Consider the following 19,370-nt stretch of genomic DNA (forward strand, 5'->3'; position numbering starts at 1 on the left):
GAATACATTTTAAACAGTTTAAGTTCAACACAAAACATAAGACATTCCTGTAGAAAAACAAAAATACTCCAGGAGGCTAAACAAATACCACAAGGCAACTTAGCGAGCTAGCAAAAAAAAAAAAAAAAAAAAAAAACACCACCATGGTGAGAACGAGAAACTAATACCTGGCAAGAACACGGCTAAACTAAAACATGGCAAAACTAACACATAACTACATATGGATCAGCCTGACATGAACGGCATGGTGTAAAGGTGATACAGGGACCAGGTGGTAGTATGACAATGACCCAGCACAGACTGCTGTGCTGCAGGAGTCTTTGAAGTGATCCAGAGGGGAAGTGCAGGTGTGGCAAGTTGAACTGATTACTGTGTCTACAGAGGGAAGGAGAGGGAGTGAGCACGGTCCAGAGCTGAGGCGTGGCATAGTGAGGGAGAAGGCGTGGTCCAGGGTGAAAAAAACAACAAAATGGCTGGCACAGCCAGTCCAGGATCCTGACAGTCCGCTCCTGAATTGCTATGTTCTGCTCTCAATAAAGGATCAAATGTCACTGAATGTGACTGAGTTTAATAAGCACCAATTATAAAAACATTCACAAACACTTTGTGAAATAAATACATTTTAATGAGATTCAATACCACCACCACTTCAACAAAAGCAGGCCATAAGTCCATGTATGGAACCATTGCACTACAGGTAGAACTTATGTCTCTACACTGCATTAAATGTATCTCGAGCATCAGCCAAATTATCTTGGGACCACTTCGACTTGATGTTACGATAAATCCAGTTGTTTTATAAAGTGTTTTCATTTACTACGTTGGTGCCAGCAGCTGTTATCGTGTGTCTGTTGTTACTGTGTTGTCAGATCACACATTTAGGAGTGTCGTGTTTGTGACAGTCACGGTCACTTCAACGTTGTGCGGAAGCGGAGCAGCTTCTCATTCATACGTTTGCTCTAGTTCTACATATAAGCAGCGCAAGCTCGTTATACAGGAAAGAGCGTAGACCAGACCGTCTACTTCACATTAAAGAACTAGAGCCAAACAGTGTGAAGACACTTTAAAATGGAAAAAATAAGCAAATGAGGCTCTTAAGTATTTGCATGAATGTCCCTAATAAACATAATGCACAGATGATATATATATGATATATTGCATGTGGTGTTAACTTAACTTGAGCCTATTGTACAGTGTCAGTCAGTGTATGCAACCCAGCAGTTTGTCCAGAGCCATGTCAGGTCATGGACTTTTATAGACATGACAAAAGAAAATGATAGTCAAACAGGTTTAAGGTAAATATTGTAAGACCATCAACAAGCAGTGTGATGTTCCTGTGACTACACAATTTTACTAAGAAGTTTAATGTCTTGTGATCAACTTCGCTGGAGGAGGCCACGAGAGGAAAATGATGATAAACTGAGAAAACAGTTATAAACAGTAACCCTAATAACCTAATAAGTAGGTGTAGTAGAAAAGCACTTTTGCGACAAATAAGATTTGATTAGTTAGAAAACAACAAAAAAGTGCAAAGTTTATCTTACCTTTTGGAAACACTACAGAAACAAAAAGTAGACGGTAGATAAAGAACTGCATGGTTATCAATGCTTCGAATAGACAGATTAAAAATAAAAAGTGTCACAACAACTCAGGTGTTTAGTACAGAAGCAAAGGTCAGTGAATGATAAAAAGAGTCAGACCAAAATCTCAGCAGGGGTTGATATGTATAAATCATCTATAACTACAGCGGTTTGATACAATAAACACTCAGTCTGTAAAGGTGATTATAACTGAACAATTCAGTAAAATGTCATCCATCAAATTTATTCATTAGTTTCAATCACTAACACTAAAATGATTTGTTAATGGAGTGTATTTTCATCTTTGCAGTGGAACAATCCACAATCACTGAGAAAATATTTTCACTTTCACTTTACAGTACAAGTACATTTAAAGGGAAACACAACAATCGGCAATGGGTCTTTTTAATTGCTACTAACCATATTCTTATCTTGTCCATATCCGGATACACTGGCACAAATCTATTGAAAGGATTTAATGAACTACTTTCAAGATTTTTTTTGACAAAGAAGTAAGAATAAGAATAAGAAAACCTTTAATAGTCCCGCAGTGGGGAAATTACCTCTCACAACAGCAGTACAGATGAGCAAGAATACAGGTACAGAACAGTTTGTGTTGGCACAGTACAAAGCAGTACAGTACAGTTAGAGTGAGTATGAGGTCATTGCAGGGTTATTGCACAGTAATGGGTATAAGATTTGTACCGGTAACAATATACATGATTGTTCACAGATTTACACAAATATTGTGCAGAGCAGGTTGCTATATAAACCACTGATGCAGTGGGTGAGTGACTGTGGTGGGATGTGGTCAACAGTTCTGATTGTACAGTCTGACAGCAGCAGGTAGGAAGGATCTACGATATCTCTCCTTCACACAGCGAGGGTGGATCAGTCTGCTACTGAAGCTGCTCTCCAGAGCAGACAGTGAGTCCTCCAGTGGGTGAGAGACCTGGTCCATGATGGATGTCAGTTTAGCCAGGACCCTTCTCTCACCCACCTCCTGCACCGTGTCCAGAGTGCAGCCCAGGACAGAGCTGGACTTGATGATCCTGTCCAGTCTCTTCCTGTCCCTCGCTGTGATGCTGCTGCCCCAGCAGACCACACCGTACAGGATGGCTGATGCCACCACAGAGTCAGAGAAGGTCTTCAGGAGTGGCCCCTTCACTCCAAAAGACCGCAGTCTCCTCAGCAGGTAGAGTCTGCTCTGACCCTTCCTGTACAGTGCATCCGTGTTATGAGTCCAGTCCAGTTTATTGTTCAGATGCACACCCAGGTACTTGTAAGAGTCCACTCTCTCAATGTCCGTTCCCTGGATGTGCATCGGTGGGATGACAGCAGGCTGCTGTCTGCGGAAATCCACCACCATCTCCTTCGTTTTCCCTACATTGATCAGGAGGTGGTTCCGCTGGCACCAGTCCACAAAGTTCTGAGTGAGTCCTCTGTACTCTGCGTCGTCATCATCGGTGATCAGTCCGACGATCGCAGAGTCATCAGAGAACTTCTGCAGAACACAGCTGTCCGTGTTGTGTCTGAAGTCTGCCGTGTAGAGGGTGAAGAGAAAGGGGGCCAGTACAGTCCCCTGTGGGGCCCCCACACTGCAGGTCAGAGTGTCAGACACACAGTCCCTGGCTCTCACAAACTGAGGCCTGTTTGTGAGATAGTCCATAATCCACTCCGTCAGATGAAGGTCCACACCAGCCTCCTCCAGTTTGTGTTTCAGAAGCATCGGCTGGATGGTGTTGAAGGCACTGGAGAAGTCAAAGAACATGATCCTCACAGTGCTGCCAGGCTTCTCTAGGTGGGAAAGGGCTCGATGTAGGAGGAAGATGACAGCGTCGTCTACTCCTATGCCGTGTCGGTAGGCGAACTGCAGCGGGTCCAGGTAGGTTCCCACTGCAGAGCGGAGGTTACCCAGGACCAGTCTCTCCAGTGTCTTCATCAGGTGTGATGTCAGAGCCACTGGTCTGAAGCTGCTGGGGTCTTTGGCGTGCGGTGTCTTGGGCACTGGTACCACGCAGGAGGTCTTCCAGAGCTGTGGTACCACCCTCAGCTTGAGGCTCAAGTTGAAGACATGCTCCATAACTCCACACAGTTCGCCTGCACAGGACTTAAGGAGTCTGGAGCTGATGCCGTCTGGTCCAGCTGCTTTCCTGGCCTTGATCTTCCTGAGCTCACTTCTCACCTGGGTGCTGGAGAAGGATAGGGGTGGAGGGAGTGTCTTAGTGTGGTGTGAAGTGAGGGGTTGAGGAAGTGACTCAGTGTGGTGTGAAGTGAGGGGGTGTGGTTGGGATGAGTCACCAGTCGTCAGGGCTGAGGGTAGAGGGCTTTGTGTAAAGGTGTGAAGGGCTGTGGGGGCTGGTAATCCAGTGGTATGAGGTGACAAGAGGTTCGGAGGCAGCTGCTGGGAGGTGTGAGTGGGTGCTTGGTCAAACCTATTAAAGTGTGAGTTCAGCTCGTTGACCCAGCTCAGGTCCCCCTCAGCCTGTGGGTGTGGAGCTTTGAAGCCTGACATGGTTTTCAGGCTCCTCCACACCTCACTCACATTGTTCTGCTGCAGCTGCTCCTCCGTCTTCCTCCTGTAGCTGGACTTCCCCTCACGGATTTTCCTCCTCAGCTCCTTCTGCACCCTCCTCAGCTCCTCCCTGTCCCCTGATTTAAATGCTCTCTTCTTCTCCTTTAGCAGAGCTTTAATATCAGGGGTGACCCATGGCTTGCTGTTGGTGAAACACCGAACCCGCCTGGTGGGAACAGTGTTTTCACAGCAGAAGTTTATGTAGTCCGTTACACAGTCTGTTATTGCGTTAATGTCCTCCCCATGTGGGTCGCAGAGCTCCGTCCACACAGTGGTGTTAAAACAGTCCCTGAGAGCCTCCTCGCTCTCAGCTGTCCACCTCTTCACTGTGCGGGGCACCACCGGCTGCCTGTGTACAACAGGTTTATACACAGGCAGGAGATGCAGGATGTTGTGGTCAGCTCTGCCCAGCGGTGGGAGGGAGGATGCAGCGTAGGCCTCTTTGGTGTTTGCATAGAATAAGTCCAGGGTTTTATTGTCTCTGGTGGGGCAGGTCACATACTGGGTGTATGTAGGCAGAGCAGCTGAAGGAGGTGCATGGTTAAAGTCCCCAGAGATCAGGAAGAGGGCCTGTGGGTGCTGTGTTTGCAGCCTGCTGGTGACTGAGAGCAGGGTCTCAGAAGCTGTGTCAGCGTTAGCGGAGGGTGGGACGTACACAGCAATTATTATAACGTGTGTGAACTCCCGTGGCAGGTAGAATGGCCTCATGCCCACCGCCAACAGCTCAATGTCTCTGTTACACAGCTTCATTTTGACAGTGCAATGTCGTGGCATACACCACCTGATGTTCACAAACACAGCCAGACCCCCTCCCTTCCTCTTACCGCTGTTCTCCGTTCTGTCCGCACGTAGCAGATGAAAATTGTCCAGTGCGACAGTCGAGTCCGGGATGAGTGACGTCAGCCAGGTCTCCGTGAACAGCAGGACGCTGCTCGTTCTGTACTCCGGCTGGTACCGTGTGAGCGCCGCGAGCTCGTCGATCTTGTTGGCGAGAGATCTCACGTTCCCCATGATAACGGAGGGGACAGCGGGCCTGAAGCGTCTCGTTTTCTCCCGTCGTAGTTTTCCGGGGCGGCGCCCACGTCGGGACTTCACCAGCACCTCAGCGGTGATCTCGTGTCTGTCTCTGGGCAGAACTACGGCGCTGCGCAGCGCGATCAGCTGCTCCGCGGTGTAAACAATGCGCGCTCTGACCCCGACGCACATCGTAGCTTTAAAAACAGCGTTTGTACTGCGCCAAACTTAGAAAAACTATAAAAAAGCTGTGTACAGGTTGTGTACACTAATGTTACTAAAAACACACTAGAAAGGTAAACTTAAATAAGTGAAGAAAGTAATAAATAGAAGTAAGAGGACAGGAGCTGTTGTGACCAGCAGCCAGCTCGACCGGCGCCGGAGAAACAAAAAAAAAAAAAAAAAAAAAAAGTAACACTTTTTTATTGTTTTGATGATAGAAAAATAAGTTGTTTTGGGGTTATAATTAATAATAACAATTAATAATTTTGATTTTACAATGTTTTTATGAGCTACACACAGACTAAACATAAATACTGAACAGTTAATGTGAAAGAGTCAAGTCTAAACAATAATAGAAATGGATAAACTGTGACATCTAGTGGAAACATTTATTTAGATTTACAGTTATAACCTGTTTAATGTTATACTGTACTGTACATGTACCTCCTACTGTACATGTACTGATGCATTAAAATTAGCTCTGGTAATTACATAATGTCACCTACTACACATAAAAGTCGAACTAATAAAAAAACATAATTAGCATTCAAATATAACAACGTTTTCCCATTAGTACATTTCACGTCATATGTCTATGTGTCATGATTTGGGTTTTGTTTCTAGTTGTTTCCTGTCGTCACGCCATGTCCTGTTTTATTTTGTTGACTTCCTGTTATCAGTTCTGTTGTTCACTCCCTAGCTCGTTACCCACACCTGTCTGTAATCAGTTAATCACTCACCTGTGTATTTAGTCAGCTCCTGTTCCCATAGTCCCTTGCCAGATTGTTGAGTTTCGTTAGTTTCCGAGTTTCATGAGTTTCGTGTGTTTCCTGAGTATCTCGAGTTTCCTGAGTTTCCTCGTTCCAGTGTTTCGTGTCCGTGTTCGTCGCGTATTTTTCCTGTTTGCTTTCACCGTCGTTTCCTGTCTGCACCTGGACTAACCAACCGACCGTGAGTTCGCTTAATCCCTGTCTGTACCTTAGCCAAGATCTTCCGTGTATCGAACCTCGCCTACGTACTGGACTCGAGATCGCCTGCTCCCCTTTGTACCTTTTGCTGAGCCTTTTGTGTATGACCTGGACCGTCTGACTCCGCTTATAGCAATAAACCTGTGTTTGATCATTATCCTGCCTCGGTGCTGTGCATGTGGGTCCTTTATCTGCCGATCCGTGACACTATGCATAAACAGAAAATACTGAATACCAGGTTCGATTCCCGGAGGCGGCCCTGGTGCCTTTCTGTGTGGAGTTTGCACGTTCTCCCCGTGTTTGCGTGGGTTCTCTCCGGGTTCTCCGGCTTCCTCCCACGGTCCAAAGACGTGCTTTAGGTTGATTGGCTTCTCTCCATTGTGAGTGTGTGTGTGAATGGTTGTCTGTCTATGTGTTGCCCTGCGATGGACTGGCGACCCGTCCAGGGTGTACCCTGCCTCTCGCCCGTAGCCAGCTGGGATAGGCTCCAGCACCCCGTGACCCCGCACTAGGGAATAAGCGGTTTATAAAATGGATGGATGGATTTTTGTGTTACTGGCAGAATAAACGATAAAGTACAGGTAAAATAACAAAAGTTAACAAAAGAAAATGTTAATTACATACTGTAATGTATGCATAATGGCATACAAACAAAGTTGTTGTGGCCACGTTTAGCATGTTAAGCTGAACAGAATGCATGGAAATAACATTGTAAGTGATGGATATATTTGCTAATATATACTCATGTATATACTCACAAACCGTAAATGTTTACTTGTAGATGGTAAAATGCACAGATTATCCACATATTGTATAAACAGTTATAGCAGGTAATGGGAAAGACTCATGTTGAAGAATTAATCAGATCAGATACCTAGTGGTCACATGTTTTTCATTTTATTTGTAAACCCTGGTATGCATTAGTTTTCTTTTTACATACACCACATATTTTTGGCAAGATTAATATGTGGTATTGTAAGTTTGATTCCTGTCTAATGAGTTTTGTAATGTTGGGAACCTCAACATACAGACAGAATAGACATTATCCAGTGTAATAACTTAACATCACATTATAATTAACAAACAACATCTACAACAAGATAAGAACACAAACACAACATTAAACATTAAAAGTGCAAACAGTGCAAGATTAACCTCTAATATAGCTTAAAAAAATAAATTCAACTTTAGGGATAAATACACAAGTATAATAAAGACTTCTGTCCAGGCTGTACCCTGCCTCTCACCTCAGTCACATCTGGAATAGGCTTCATGCAACCTTTGAGCAAGTGGGAGTAAATTAAAGTACAATAAAACTTTTTAGCTGATCAGGTCAACAGCTCTAATTTGCTTGAAACTACAATCAATTGAAATTTCTATGACGTGGGAACTAGCTGGACTCTGGTGATTTTTTGGGGCTTAGATAGTCTTCCCCAAATAAAGGTCCCACTTTCCCACACTGGACACTAGATGGCGCCACTGCTCCAGTGACAGCTGTTCCCTCCACAGGGGAATTTGTACTTTCAGTTCTCCTATTTCATGTCACCTATTCCATCTAAGTTTATTATACAGGTCACGTCAGTGAACCTTTTCTATTGCACTGCATTAGTCATTATGACTCACTCATTATGAGTGTCTACCTATTTCAACATCACAGTTACTCCTGGGCCACCCAGGCAGTCCTCCTCCTGCTGAACAGCTGAGGTTTTACATTGTGCAGCCTGTGCAAGTGGTTTGTTTGAAGCTCCAGAAACAAAGTGAAAGTGCAGAGCGATTGCAGTTTGGATGAAATGTACAGTTGACAAAGACAAAGCGCCACTGTCTGTCTTCCTGTGAAAGGCTGCTCTTCTTACTTCTAGCTTATTGATTCCTCTCTAAGAAATAGTTGGAAAAGCCCCAGGTTTATATAATGCTTCTATTCATTAGAATCCACAGCGACTTGTTGAAAGTCAGAACCTTCCTCCTGTTCAACATCTGCATGTTTCCTGCTCTTCTTTAACCTGCAAACAAGCAGAGTTTGTTAGAGACGGCGGACATTCACTCTGAGAGGAAGTGTCCTGGTGTGAATCAACTCACCTCCTGTGCCTCAATATAACAGCAGCGACGATACTGAAAACAAAGACTAAAACAATGACGACAGGTGCAGCCACCGATGACGACAGCCGAGCTCCTGCAGAGACAGAAACACACCACAGGTCATTTAAGTAGCAGAAAGCATCGGTCTCACTTCCTGAAAGGGGGAAGGGGGGAAGTTTTCAAGGTAGTGATTTTACTTTTAAATGTTAACGCAGTCAAAACATGTCACATGACTTTCCCTAGAGAGCTGCTTATCATCACTGAAACAGTCAGTGTTTTCCTCAACATGAAAGCTATGCAGAAATGAAACTGAAAGAAGTGGACTGACTCACTGCTCAGCTGATTTGGGAACGGGACCACTAATACAGTATGTGTACTGTTGTGGCATTTACATATACAGTCACTGCTTTTCCCAGACAGCGTCATGCTGTGACTTATTTCCTAGTTCCTGGTTCAGAAGAAAAGAAAAAAACCTGGACACGAAATGCCACTGATCTGGTTTCACAGAGCTAAAGTTACAAATAGCAGTTCAGTCACTTCCAGGCAGAGCACCATTAGCAAGGATGCTCATTTCTGCGAAGTCTAAGGTATTTTATGCCGATTACACAATGTTCTGGAACCTGACATTTGTTTTGGCACCGAGTTCCTAAAGAACTAGTTTGACAAAGCATAGTTTAAACAGGTAATAGCCTCTGGGAGGTTTGCTGGAAACTCTCTAAGCTGCTCTGTGGATCAAAGGGAGCGTCATACCTTTATTGACCCCATCTGTCATCTCTGTTAAAGGGATCCTCTCGCGCCTCTCTCCCAACATCCCACTGTTCAGCAAACAGTCCACGTGTCCGTCCCAGTCAGACGGGACCTGCAGCGTGACGTTGCTGCTGCTGGTGAATGTGTGGTCGCTGTTCATCACTGTGGTGGTCGGTGCTTCGTGCAGCCTGGTGGCTCCAGCTTTCAAGTCCCACTGAATGGTTGGAGCTGGTTTCCCGGTGGCGGAGCAGATGAACACCACCTCGCTGCCTTCGCTCCCTCCTCTTTTATTGGTAACATGTGAAGTGTAGGTTCTTGATATTCCTTCACGGAGAACAGGCGTTTAATGTTAAATGCACTGTTTTTCTGCACCTCACAGACTCGTGGCTTCTCTGTTCCTTCCTTTTACCTTGAACGTTGAGACAGGTCTGTTTACTTGTGGAGCCGTCAGGGAACACGTTGAAGGAACACACGTAACAGCTTTCGTCCTCCCACGTGACGTTCCTCACGGTGATGGAGGTCGAGGTGAGGGACGCTTCTGTGAAGATCACTTTGTCTCGATACGGCTCGTTTATCTGCTCATTGAACCGTTCGCTGTAGGTTGCCAGGTTTTCTATGGACCCGCCCCTGAAAAGCCTCTGCCAGGTCACCTGCATGGCACCTGGCAACCGTGAAGGGTCAGTTAAATACAGAGCCCCTTTAATGATACACAGGTGACTGTAAAGCCTTTAAATGGCCTCTACTGTACCTGCTGTCTGATCCATGGTACATCTGTAATGTGCTTCACCACCATAGACAGCTGTTACGTCTCCATGATTTTTTATTTGTGCAGCTGAAGCTACAAACACAGATTGGTGTCAGATTCATGTGGGTTTGTTGCCAAGCTCACACAATATATATAAAAATAAATTTAACCTTTAGTGTGGCTTAAAAATGAAATGAAAATATAATTGAACCTTAGCTACAAAATTAATGTCTGCAATCTGCCCATAATTGAATATAACAAATATACAGTAAATGTGACTTACCTGTCAGTGTTCCCATAGAAAGCAAACAAGTGATGAATATGAGCAGCAGCATTTTCTCCACTGCAGTTGGACCAGAGTGCTTTCAGTTTGCCTCTGACCAGCTTTAAGTATATCACAAGTGAAACTGACAGAGAGGAGGGAGGGGGGGAATTCTGGGATGTGACACACAACACAATTACACAGCATTTAAAGTCAAAACATTTAGCTCAGTATCAGCAATTAAGATAGAAATGTGTCTTTAATTAAGGCTGGATTCATTTGTTTTTCAAAATAAAAGTTAACAGATTTAATATATAATTCTGGACGTGTGTGAGGACCAAATCAACAAAACTAATTCTTAATATGGTGAAATGGCAATAAACAAGTATCTGATTCTGATGATTAATGTTTAAAAATAAAAAAAGTTCAAGTTTTTTAAGCATTCATATGCAAAGTAGAAAGTCATAGTATAGTATATAGTATAAAATCCTTTATTTTAGGGGCTGTCCGAGATAATTGCTCATAAAAGAAATGTGTCATTGCAACTCTCGCACCTCGTACTATCTGATGCTCCCACAAGCGTAACGTCCGGTAAACTGCCCACCGCTTACAGACGTCTGCGTGTCGTTACATCAGGTCCAGTAATTTAAAGTGGTCAAAAAAACTCCCAGAAGCAGAAGTAGCTCCAGCGCTGCGCCGCCTGTGACAGATCCCCAGTGGTTTGAGGCGTTGTGCTGCGTGTGAGTTCTGAGCACACATATGCAGCGTAACCGTAAGAATGAATGCACGTGTGGCTGCAGTGAACTGGGGAAAGACTTCTGTGACTGGAGCACAGCGCTGCTGTGAAACCAGTTGACTAATACTAACAGGAAAAGCCCTCAGAGCAATATGAAGACTGAGTCAGTGTCCATGAATGACTTTGTTACTATGTTAAAATGTTTTTATTGTATTATAATAAAATGTTATGGTTTTTATACAGTAATATAATAAAGGTTGTGTTGTTGATTTGGGATCAGGCTCATTCTGATCCAATTCTTGGCCAACCTTGTTTCACTTCAGTGGAAAAGAAGTGCAATCATAGTTTCTATACTGTAATTGTATGACTGCATGATTAATCACCACAATGTTTGTGATAATAAGCAACATTGCAACATGGTATTACCGTATGACAGAACAATGGAGGTCTTGAAGCTCTGACTGGGAAACACTTTGTTATTTAATCAGCAGGAAGTTATTGAAGTACATGAGGTCACATTCATCGTTCATCATTTGCTTTTCTTCATCTTGTCATGAGATACTCATGATCAGAGCAGGAAAGATCCTGATAAGATGAGAAGGATCAGGGCCTGCTGGATCCCGCATGTTGTTTACTGTCTCCAGTAAATGACAGGCTTTACTAAACATACAAGTTAAAGAAGCTGCGTTATCTTGTTTACTTGATATAATAGAAGGGAAGTTCATGTTCATTCCTCTTTAGTGTGTCATGTTCTAGGAAAGAACCTAATTGCTCCATGGATGTGTGACTACTAAACATACATGTATTTTACTGATGAGTGGACTCGAAGACTGACAAACCATTTATTGAGCATTTTAAAATGGCTGCTTGGCCTTATCAATAATAAAAATGGTTAAATACAGCATGAAAGCACCTTTTTATTTCTCCCATTGCTTATCAGTATCATTTCCATTTTCATTCTTACTGCTGCTTTTGCAATGAACACAAGATAAATGTATGAACCACAGAGATAAAACTACAGCATTACAAGAGTCAGGCTTTATGAAACAGATTGTGTAACATCTGTATTTTACAGAGATATTCAGATACTGTGCAGGTGGCTCCTGCTTCCTGATTATTCCCTCTATATTTGTGAATCTCTGCAGAATAATGTCCTATGTGGGAAGTACCTGTTCTACCGGGAAGCTGAGAATTTGAAACCTAGGCGTGACACTGAAGCAGCTGCCACCATGTTGCAGAAAGAAATCCACATTTAGCCTAGATTAAATTAGAGCAGGAACGCTGCTTTAGTCACATTGGACACTTCTCTGTGTGCGGCAGCTGCCGCGTGCAGTCGCCTGAAAAAAGGAATGACACTGTGTGAAATTTCCTGTTTTGCTGAATACGGTGGTGAAAGACAAAAATAATGTGGTCCTTATTAAGACTCGCTAAAACAGTATCAAGTCCAACATCATGCACGACTAATGGTTTGTAATGATGTGACTCTGTTACTGTCTCTAAGTGCATCGCACATGACCGCTGATCACAGGTCAGCCCAGGTGCCTCAGTCTGAGGCACCTGGGCTCAGATGCATTAATTCATAATGTCCTGTTGGAGATCACCTGAATGCAGCTCAGCGGAACATGAAACCCAGTCAGAGGCACCAACAACTGAACAGAGAGCTGCCACACACTCTTACATCACACCAGTCAGGTTCTGCTGGTCTGAGCATGTGTTGCAGACCAGTATGACCCACCACCAACATCATGACCAGCACAACGTCTCCCGTGATCTGCCACTTCTCTGCTGTGGCTAACGTTAACTGAGCTGCTAGACGCTAAACGCTCACAGAGTCTGTTTCTACCACCAGAATCCTGCTGGAGGTCATTTGAGCCGTGTCGCTGTGACCCTGTCCCTGTTTCCTGATTTGAATCCTTTAAGTGGAAATGAAACTGTGTGTCTGAAAAAATACTTGCTTTTATGAATTATGGGCTTCATGTGTGCTGACTCATTTCCCCTAAACATCCCTTCCTCTTGCTGAAATAATCAGTTGTCATGAGCCCTGATTATATGCTGGTGCTGAATTCAGTGAACAGAAGCGCACGCTGCTGCTCAGACGGGGGGGATTTAGACCTGGTGTTTACTGTAGTTCTTCCTCTTTAAAAGGAACAACAAAGCAGGGGAAAGCCACACAGACCAATATGACATCAATGGGTGTACTTCAGCAGAGCTTTTAAATTTAAATGAAAGAAAATTCACCTTAGTGTATTTATGTAAACTCTCTGTTTGCATGAGTTAAAACCTGTTATGTAATACAGATAAAATGCAGCCAAAGGACAGTAAGCATCATTAAACTGAGTAGGATGTGCTCCTATAGGGGTTGAGGAAAAGTATGCCTTAACATAACAGGCACCTACTGTAAACCTGTGTACAGTATATATACTGTAAACCTATACATATATACATATATACAGATAAGGTTTTAAAGAAACAAATGGCAACTGTTCTGAAACTGTTTGATATCAGTGTTGAACTGAGACATTGGAAGCTTAGTACGTCAGAATAACACAATGTAGTGTAGTGTGACTTAGAATTACTGTAAAGGAGTTACAAATTGAAATATCAGAAAACAAATGTATTCATGTGAAACCCATAAAAAGAAGAGGTTTCTATTTCTATTTCTGAATCTGATTTAAAAACAGATCATTAAATTTTACTGACAGTAAACTGCTTGTTTATTGCTTCATAGAAACACTGCAGGTTAATGAACTGTGTCAAACATCATGTGACGCAGAGGCAGCTATATACTGCCACCTAGTGGACAACATCTAACTTCACCAAAACACGAAAAGGCTGCAAACAGAGACAGAAATAATTGTCATCTTGTACTACACATGTTCTAATTATCAGCATTGATGCATGTTTTGCAGTTTGACGGTTGAATACAGGCCACAATCTCTCCGTGTGAACGTGCTGTACGGCTCGATGTCTTCTGTCGATGTCGCCTGAAGAGAGACACATGATTAACGTGACCTTTACTGCACCACTGATGAAGGTGTAACGTGTACGGTACCGTGTGAGGTGGACTCCTCTGTGCTTCTAGTCGTCTGCTGTTGAGACAAATGTACCTCATGCTTAGGTTTCAAAGCAGGAAATGAAAGGCGTGTCCTGCATCATATGAAACTCAGCCACAGAAAAAAGTAAAAACCCTTTATTTCAAATCTTAATAAGCTGCAAAAATATGAGTTTTAAAAATATCTTTAGTCCTAATTATCACAAATTATAATTTATTGAAATTGTATCACTGAGAATTTTTTTTACCTTACTATACTGTGGTAGGGGAATCTCAGAATCACGCCAAGTGTAATAGTGACAAATATTACACCAAGCAAAACACAAAGAAGGATCCTCTGGTTGGGGTTTTCCTCCGCTGTGTCTTTAAAACACACACAAACTATTGGTAGTGCTGCTCTATTTACTCTTTGATGTAGTAACCTAGTACAGTAAACACTGTACTGTGTGTACAGTAGCAGAACAAAAGTACACAAAGTACGTTTACCTTCTACAGTGATGTTGAGATGGACAATGTATGTCCCATCAAGATGTGAACACTCACAGGTGTAGTTCCCACTGTCCTCTGCTGTTAAACTGCTCAGGTGGAGGAACACAGTCTGATTCTCTATTATGAGTTTGAACCTGGAGCCACATCGATGTTTAAAGCCCTGTTTATATTCATACAGCAGCTGACACTGTTCTCCTCTGCTCCTCTCTCTGCTGATCCTACACATTATAAGTGTGATGACAGTCATTGAGTCATTGGTGCAGAGAGGAGTCACATCTGGTTCACTGCCGAGAGTTTTCACAAGCGTCACTGCAACAAGTCAATGAACCAGTAACAAGCTGTCAGTAACTTACACAAACAACGTAAATGCTTAAAATGACTTCCTGTACGTTACCTTCACTGCCATAACACACAGTTAATGGCAGAAGCAGAACAAAGCTCAGAGTCCATCCATCCATGCTGGTCCAGGATCAGCTGATGCTGCAGTGTACAGTGACCTGAGGGGACGACGACACACACGATCCTCTGATCTGGCTTCAGATTGTGACACCTCAAACTCTCAGCTGTCACAGACGGTGAAGCAGATGTGACCTGTTTTATGAAGGAAGTGCTTATGGGGCTGCTTCCACTTTCATGCAGTGTAATAACGCCCCAAAGGTAAAACTGAGAGATAAATTAGAAACATTATGGCTGAAACCATCAGTGACAACAACTCTGCGTAGTTTGATAATGTTTAAATGCACAAAACAGTGATAAGTGCAACCTTTCATCGCTCGTGGGATTATTATGATTATTATGAGTCCAACCTGCATCAAATGTGACTCTACATGTGTCTTGTAGTTCATGTGGTTTGTCAGAATCACACGTAAGATGCTGATGAAGTCTTCGCTTCTATCATCACATATTTAGAGATGAGCCAAAGCTATACATAGAAATTAGAGTAGTTCTAGCAGTTTGTTGCAAACTCAACTGCCTGCACGGTTTCATACGCAGACGCTCACACTTCAATCACCTGAAACACATGTGAAGTAAAAACACGACTGGGTGCAAATGAAACACTCACACAAGTATCTTTATGCCAACAATGAAATAAATTGTCTTTATTGAACAGTATTAAGCTGAAGGGCTTCACATTGAACATCTGACAGGATGCTCAGAGTTCAGTTATCACCCACCAGAAGACATTTGTCTCAGTGATTCAGGACCATCCATGTTTCACACAGTTTAATCAGCTTCACCAATGTTTTCATAGAGGTCATCATCTGGACCAGTCTCAGCTCGGTCCACTTCCTGATTATTAAAAGCTGAGTTCGTCCAGGGGACGTGTTGTTTAACAGAGGAGACGCTCTGGTACAGATCAGCTGTCGGCTCCTGGAGGCTTGTGTACAGGTTTTCTGGGTCAACATGGTGCTAGAACACACACACACACACACACACATGCACACACAGACACACACACCCACACACACACATGCAATTCTTTATTGCCCAACTACATTATGTTGGATGAAACTGAAGTCGAATCTATTTTTTATATTTCTGCCTTCAAAAGGTCTATTCCCATATGTGGGCTTATGTTTGTCAGTTTTCAGACGTTGTTGTAAAGGACAAATAGGCATTAGTCACCTCACAGCTAAAAGAGTCATGTGCAGATGCTCCAGGTGTTGCTGACTTTGAACACTGTCTTTAAATACAAAAAGACAACAGCATTAGTGCAACAACAACATCATACATGCAGAAGCAGAATCTGCAGCACATGAAAAACTAATTGGCAGGTTCAAATTATAGTACAAAAAATATTACAATGAGTGAGTAAAAATTATAATTCATTGAAATTGTATTGCTGAGAATTGCAGAGGTTTCTTACCTTACTATACTGTAGTAAAGGAATCTCAGGAGCACACCAGATGTAATAGTGACAAATATTACACCAAGCAAAACATAAAGAAGGATCTGAAGGTTCATTGGTTGTGTCAAATGGTTGGAGTTTTCCTCCTCTAAACATGGAAGAAAACATACTATGATGTAGTAACCTAGTACAGTAAACACTGTATGTAGCAGAACAAAAGTACACAAAGTACATTTACCTTCTACTGTGATGTTGAGATGGACAATGTATGTCCCATCAAGATGTGAACACTGACAGGTGTAGTTCCCACTGTCCTCTGCTGTTAAACTGCTCAGGTGGAGGAACACAGTCTTATTCTCTGTTATGAGTTTGAACCTGGAGCCACATCCATGTTCAAAGCCCTGTTTATATTCATACAGCAGCTGACACTGTTCTCCTCTGCTCCTCTCTCTGCTGATCCTACACATTATAAGTGTGATAATGGTCATTGAGTCATCGGTGCAGAGAGGAGTCACATCTGGTTCACTGCCGAGAGTTTTCACAAGCGTCACTGCAACAAGTCAATGAACCAGTAACAAGCTGTCAGTAACTTACACAAACAACGTAAATGCTTAAAATGACTTCCTGTACGTTACCTTCACTGCCATAACACACAGTTAATGGCAGAAGCAGAACAAAGCTCAGAGTCCATCCATCCATGCTGGTCCAGGATCAGCTGATGCTGCAGTGTACAGTGACCTGAGGGGACGACGACACACACGATCCTCTGATCTGGCTTCAGACCAGACAAAATATTATGAAGCGATCTCTGACTTCAACTGAACTCTACTCATCTGAGGGGAAATGGTTTTACAGGCCAGCGTGTGCTAATAGTTCCTCACTAAAAGTAACATCTAACTGTTTGAGTGGTTATGAAGGTCAAACCCTGAAGAATAACACGTGAAACTGAGTTGTTCAATCTTGTGGTTGTCACATATTTAGAGCGTGGTCGGCCTCACAGCTCAATGCTTCCGTCTTGAGAAAGGTAGATTATGAGTTACCTTCACAAACGAACACACAGCTCACATGATACATTCATAAATATAAAACAATGATTTATTATGCAATATATTTGTTTTGTATAGTGAAGTATTGCTCTGATAAGCCTGTAGTCACTGTCAGATGAATGTGTTCAACAGCAATAAAAACAAGTTCCCTGGTGGGTGAAATAAACATAATGCAGCCGTCCAGGATGGTCCCTGTTTAATTTTACACAGCTGTAACAGCTGGATGTCATTTATTTAATAAACCAATCTACAGCAGTCTCATTATTATTTGTATTGAACAATGAAGCATCTGAAGATGAACTTTACTAAGAGTTCACATAAACACAATGTTATGAAAGTTAAAGAATTAAATTGGAAAGATGGATTATATATGTTTATATACAGCGTGAACAAAGTTTATTAAAAAATTCAATTTATTGCTGCTGCTAGTGACATTTACTCAGAATTTTGTCTCCTTCCTGCTTTTCCGAGATTCCATTGTTAAACTGCTGTTTGGCGTCACTTAGTGTCGGCAGGTTTTATGTCACCCTGATGTTGATGTGTTACATTAAATTACCAGGTTTATCTTTGTAGTCATCTGATTATTGCGGGTTATTAAACAATCACCGGATATTTTAGTTTTAGTATTATTTTCTCCTTTAATGCCTTTTCATTCACACTGTTTTATTTTAACCTAACCAAGAGGAGGAGGCTCACTCTCCTTCACCACTAATTCTCACTGGTCTGATTTCATTTGACGTGACTCTAAACGTAAAAGTATGTGAATCTAAACACAATCGAGAACCTCAGTGGCAAATTAGCACCTCTTGACAAAAACGTATTCCAATGTCTGCACGATTTGACGTTAAATGTGTATTTGCATTCAAATGGTCCAGCACAATGTAATAACAGAGTGTACACACAGTTTCATTTTTATTAAAAATATAACACATCACCACAAAGTCTATCCACTCAAACCTGTCTTCTGCTAATGAAGTACTGCTCCACTAAACTCACTGTACTTGCTTATTTTGTACTTAAAAACAAATACAGTATTAATATGTAGGGAACTCTTACATCTACAACAGTATAAACACAAACTGTTAACATAAAATTATTTTAACTACTACTGTTCCTCAAGGTTATCCACATTACTGTACATCATGATATTTTTATAGATTTCACATTGGTCAATGTGTTTTCCGTTTACTTCCTTATTAGTGAAGATGTGTGACTAAATATCACTGTACTGTTCGTACTTCGGTCATCTGGATCCTACAACGCAGAAAAGCTTCATTAAATGTTTCATATTTGTGTTTTTTTTATATCTCCCTAGATTCAAATTCAGCAACACTTATACACTTGTCATATATTTAATCTTGTTTCATCTTGTAACTGTAACTTGTAACTTGTGCCCACAAAATTCAAAGGTAACATTCAAATGTGTCAAACATGTTTTTCAAACTTCTACTGTATGTCGTCAAATCTGGATGGGTTTTTTTTTTTCGCTAACAGTTTTACAAAAACCTACATTGTATTATGTGAATGATACTTAGATATTAACATTTTAGGTACTAAACAACATCTCTCACCAAAGCGTTGCAGGTTTTATATACAGATGTTCCAGATGTAGCTGAGGTCCAACAGTCTCTATAAATAAAAGTGACATCAGAATAACATCCATCATACATTGATGGTTGGTGTTAACGAATGCATTTCATCTGCATATATTCAAATCCAAGGTCACTGACACAGCGCCAAGAAACTAATGACATTACACCGATTTGGTTTTGTCAAGGAAAAGATTATTATTATTGATAATAATATTTTTAATTTATTAAAGTAATATTTATTGTTTAATTACATTAAGTAGGGTTCCCACATTAAAAGGAACCTGGTGCCCCAACTTTGAGGATTGTTAATGTTTCTACATTAAAATTAGATTATTATATTGAATCTGCTACTAATATAAACATTATTTGTTGTAAAAAGTTATAACATATTGCATCATTGAAAAAGAAAAATTACAA

General features: G+C 42.0%; 3 protein-coding genes and 1 long non-coding RNA gene across 5 annotated transcripts in view; all 4 read right to left on the reverse strand.

The window, feature by feature from the left end:
* Positions 1–1,700, reverse strand: part of LOC114845095 (OX-2 membrane glycoprotein-like) — a 123,424-nt gene extending 121,724 nt beyond the window's left edge. The window contains exon 1 of one of the 2 annotated variants that reach the window (XM_055507039.1): positions 1,545–1,690. In XM_055507039.1, coding sequence (XP_055363014.1) covers positions 1,545–1,596 — 52 coding nt within the window. In that variant the 5' untranslated portion in view covers positions 1,597–1,690. Of the gene's footprint in view, positions 1–1,544 lie in introns of both variants that reach the window. The other variant, XM_029132927.2, reaches the window with a different exon arrangement.
* A 5,540-nt stretch (positions 1,701–7,240) lies between these two features.
* On the reverse strand, positions 7,241–10,362 carry LOC114845130 (OX-2 membrane glycoprotein-like). Its single transcript, XM_029132981.2, has 6 exons — positions 10,211–10,362; positions 9,931–10,020; positions 9,592–9,843; positions 9,186–9,506; positions 8,436–8,529; positions 7,241–8,359 (listed from the first exon to the last, which is right to left on the reverse strand). Exons 1-6 carry the CDS (start codon positions 10,260–10,262, stop codon positions 8,275–8,277), a joined length of 894 nt encoding a protein of 297 aa, XP_028988814.1. The 5' UTR covers positions 10,263–10,362; the 3' UTR covers positions 7,241–8,274.
* A 2,997-nt stretch (positions 10,363–13,359) lies between these two features.
* Positions 13,360–15,378, reverse strand: LOC129603829 (uncharacterized). Its single transcript, XR_008694057.1, has 4 exons — positions 14,861–15,378; positions 14,464–14,775; positions 13,978–14,014; positions 13,360–13,909 (listed from the first exon to the last, which is right to left on the reverse strand). It is a non-coding gene; the product is annotated as an uncharacterized LOC129603829 (long non-coding RNA).
* A 166-nt stretch (positions 15,379–15,544) lies between these two features.
* LOC114848778 (uncharacterized) lies at positions 15,545–17,660 on the reverse strand. The gene is made up of 5 exons (XM_029139528.3): positions 16,951–17,660; positions 16,554–16,865; positions 16,334–16,463; positions 16,093–16,150; positions 15,545–15,876 (listed from the first exon to the last, which is right to left on the reverse strand). The coding sequence occupies exons 1-5, from the start codon at positions 17,012–17,014 to the stop codon at positions 15,691–15,693; spliced, it is 750 nt and encodes a 249-aa protein (XP_028995361.1). The 5' UTR covers positions 17,015–17,660; the 3' UTR covers positions 15,545–15,690.
* Positions 17,661–19,370: the final 1,710 nt, after the last annotated feature.

The sequence above is a fragment of the Betta splendens genome, chromosome 2 (genome assembly GCF_900634795.4).
Source record: "Betta splendens chromosome 2, fBetSpl5.4, whole genome shotgun sequence".
Lineage (NCBI taxonomy): Eukaryota > Metazoa > Chordata > Actinopteri > Anabantiformes > Osphronemidae > Betta > Betta splendens.

Coding starts and splice junctions, on each gene's coding strand:
- LOC114845130 (XM_029132981.2), bottom strand. CDS start 10,262: ATGCTGCTGCTCATATTCATCACTTGTTTGCTTTCTATGGGAACACTG. Junction 9,844..9,930: donor TACCATGGATCAGACAGCAG/GTACAGTAGAGG, acceptor CACGGTTGCCAG/GTGCCATGCAGGTGACCTGG. Junction 9,507..9,591: donor GACCTGTCTCAACGTTCAAG/GTAAAAGGAAGG, acceptor TTCTCCGTGAAG/GAATATCAAGAACCTACACT.
- LOC114848778 (XM_029139528.3), bottom strand. CDS start 17,014: ATGGATGGATGGACTCTGAGCTTTGTTCTGCTTCTGCCATTAACTGTG. Junction 16,866..16,950: donor TGTGTGTTATGGCAGTGAAG/GTAACGTACAGG, acceptor GACTTGTTGCAG/TGACGCTTGTGAAAACTCTC. Junction 16,151..16,333: donor CTTTACTACAGTATAGTAAG/GTAAGAAACCTC, acceptor TTGTATTTAAAG/ACAGTGTTCAAAGTCAGCAA.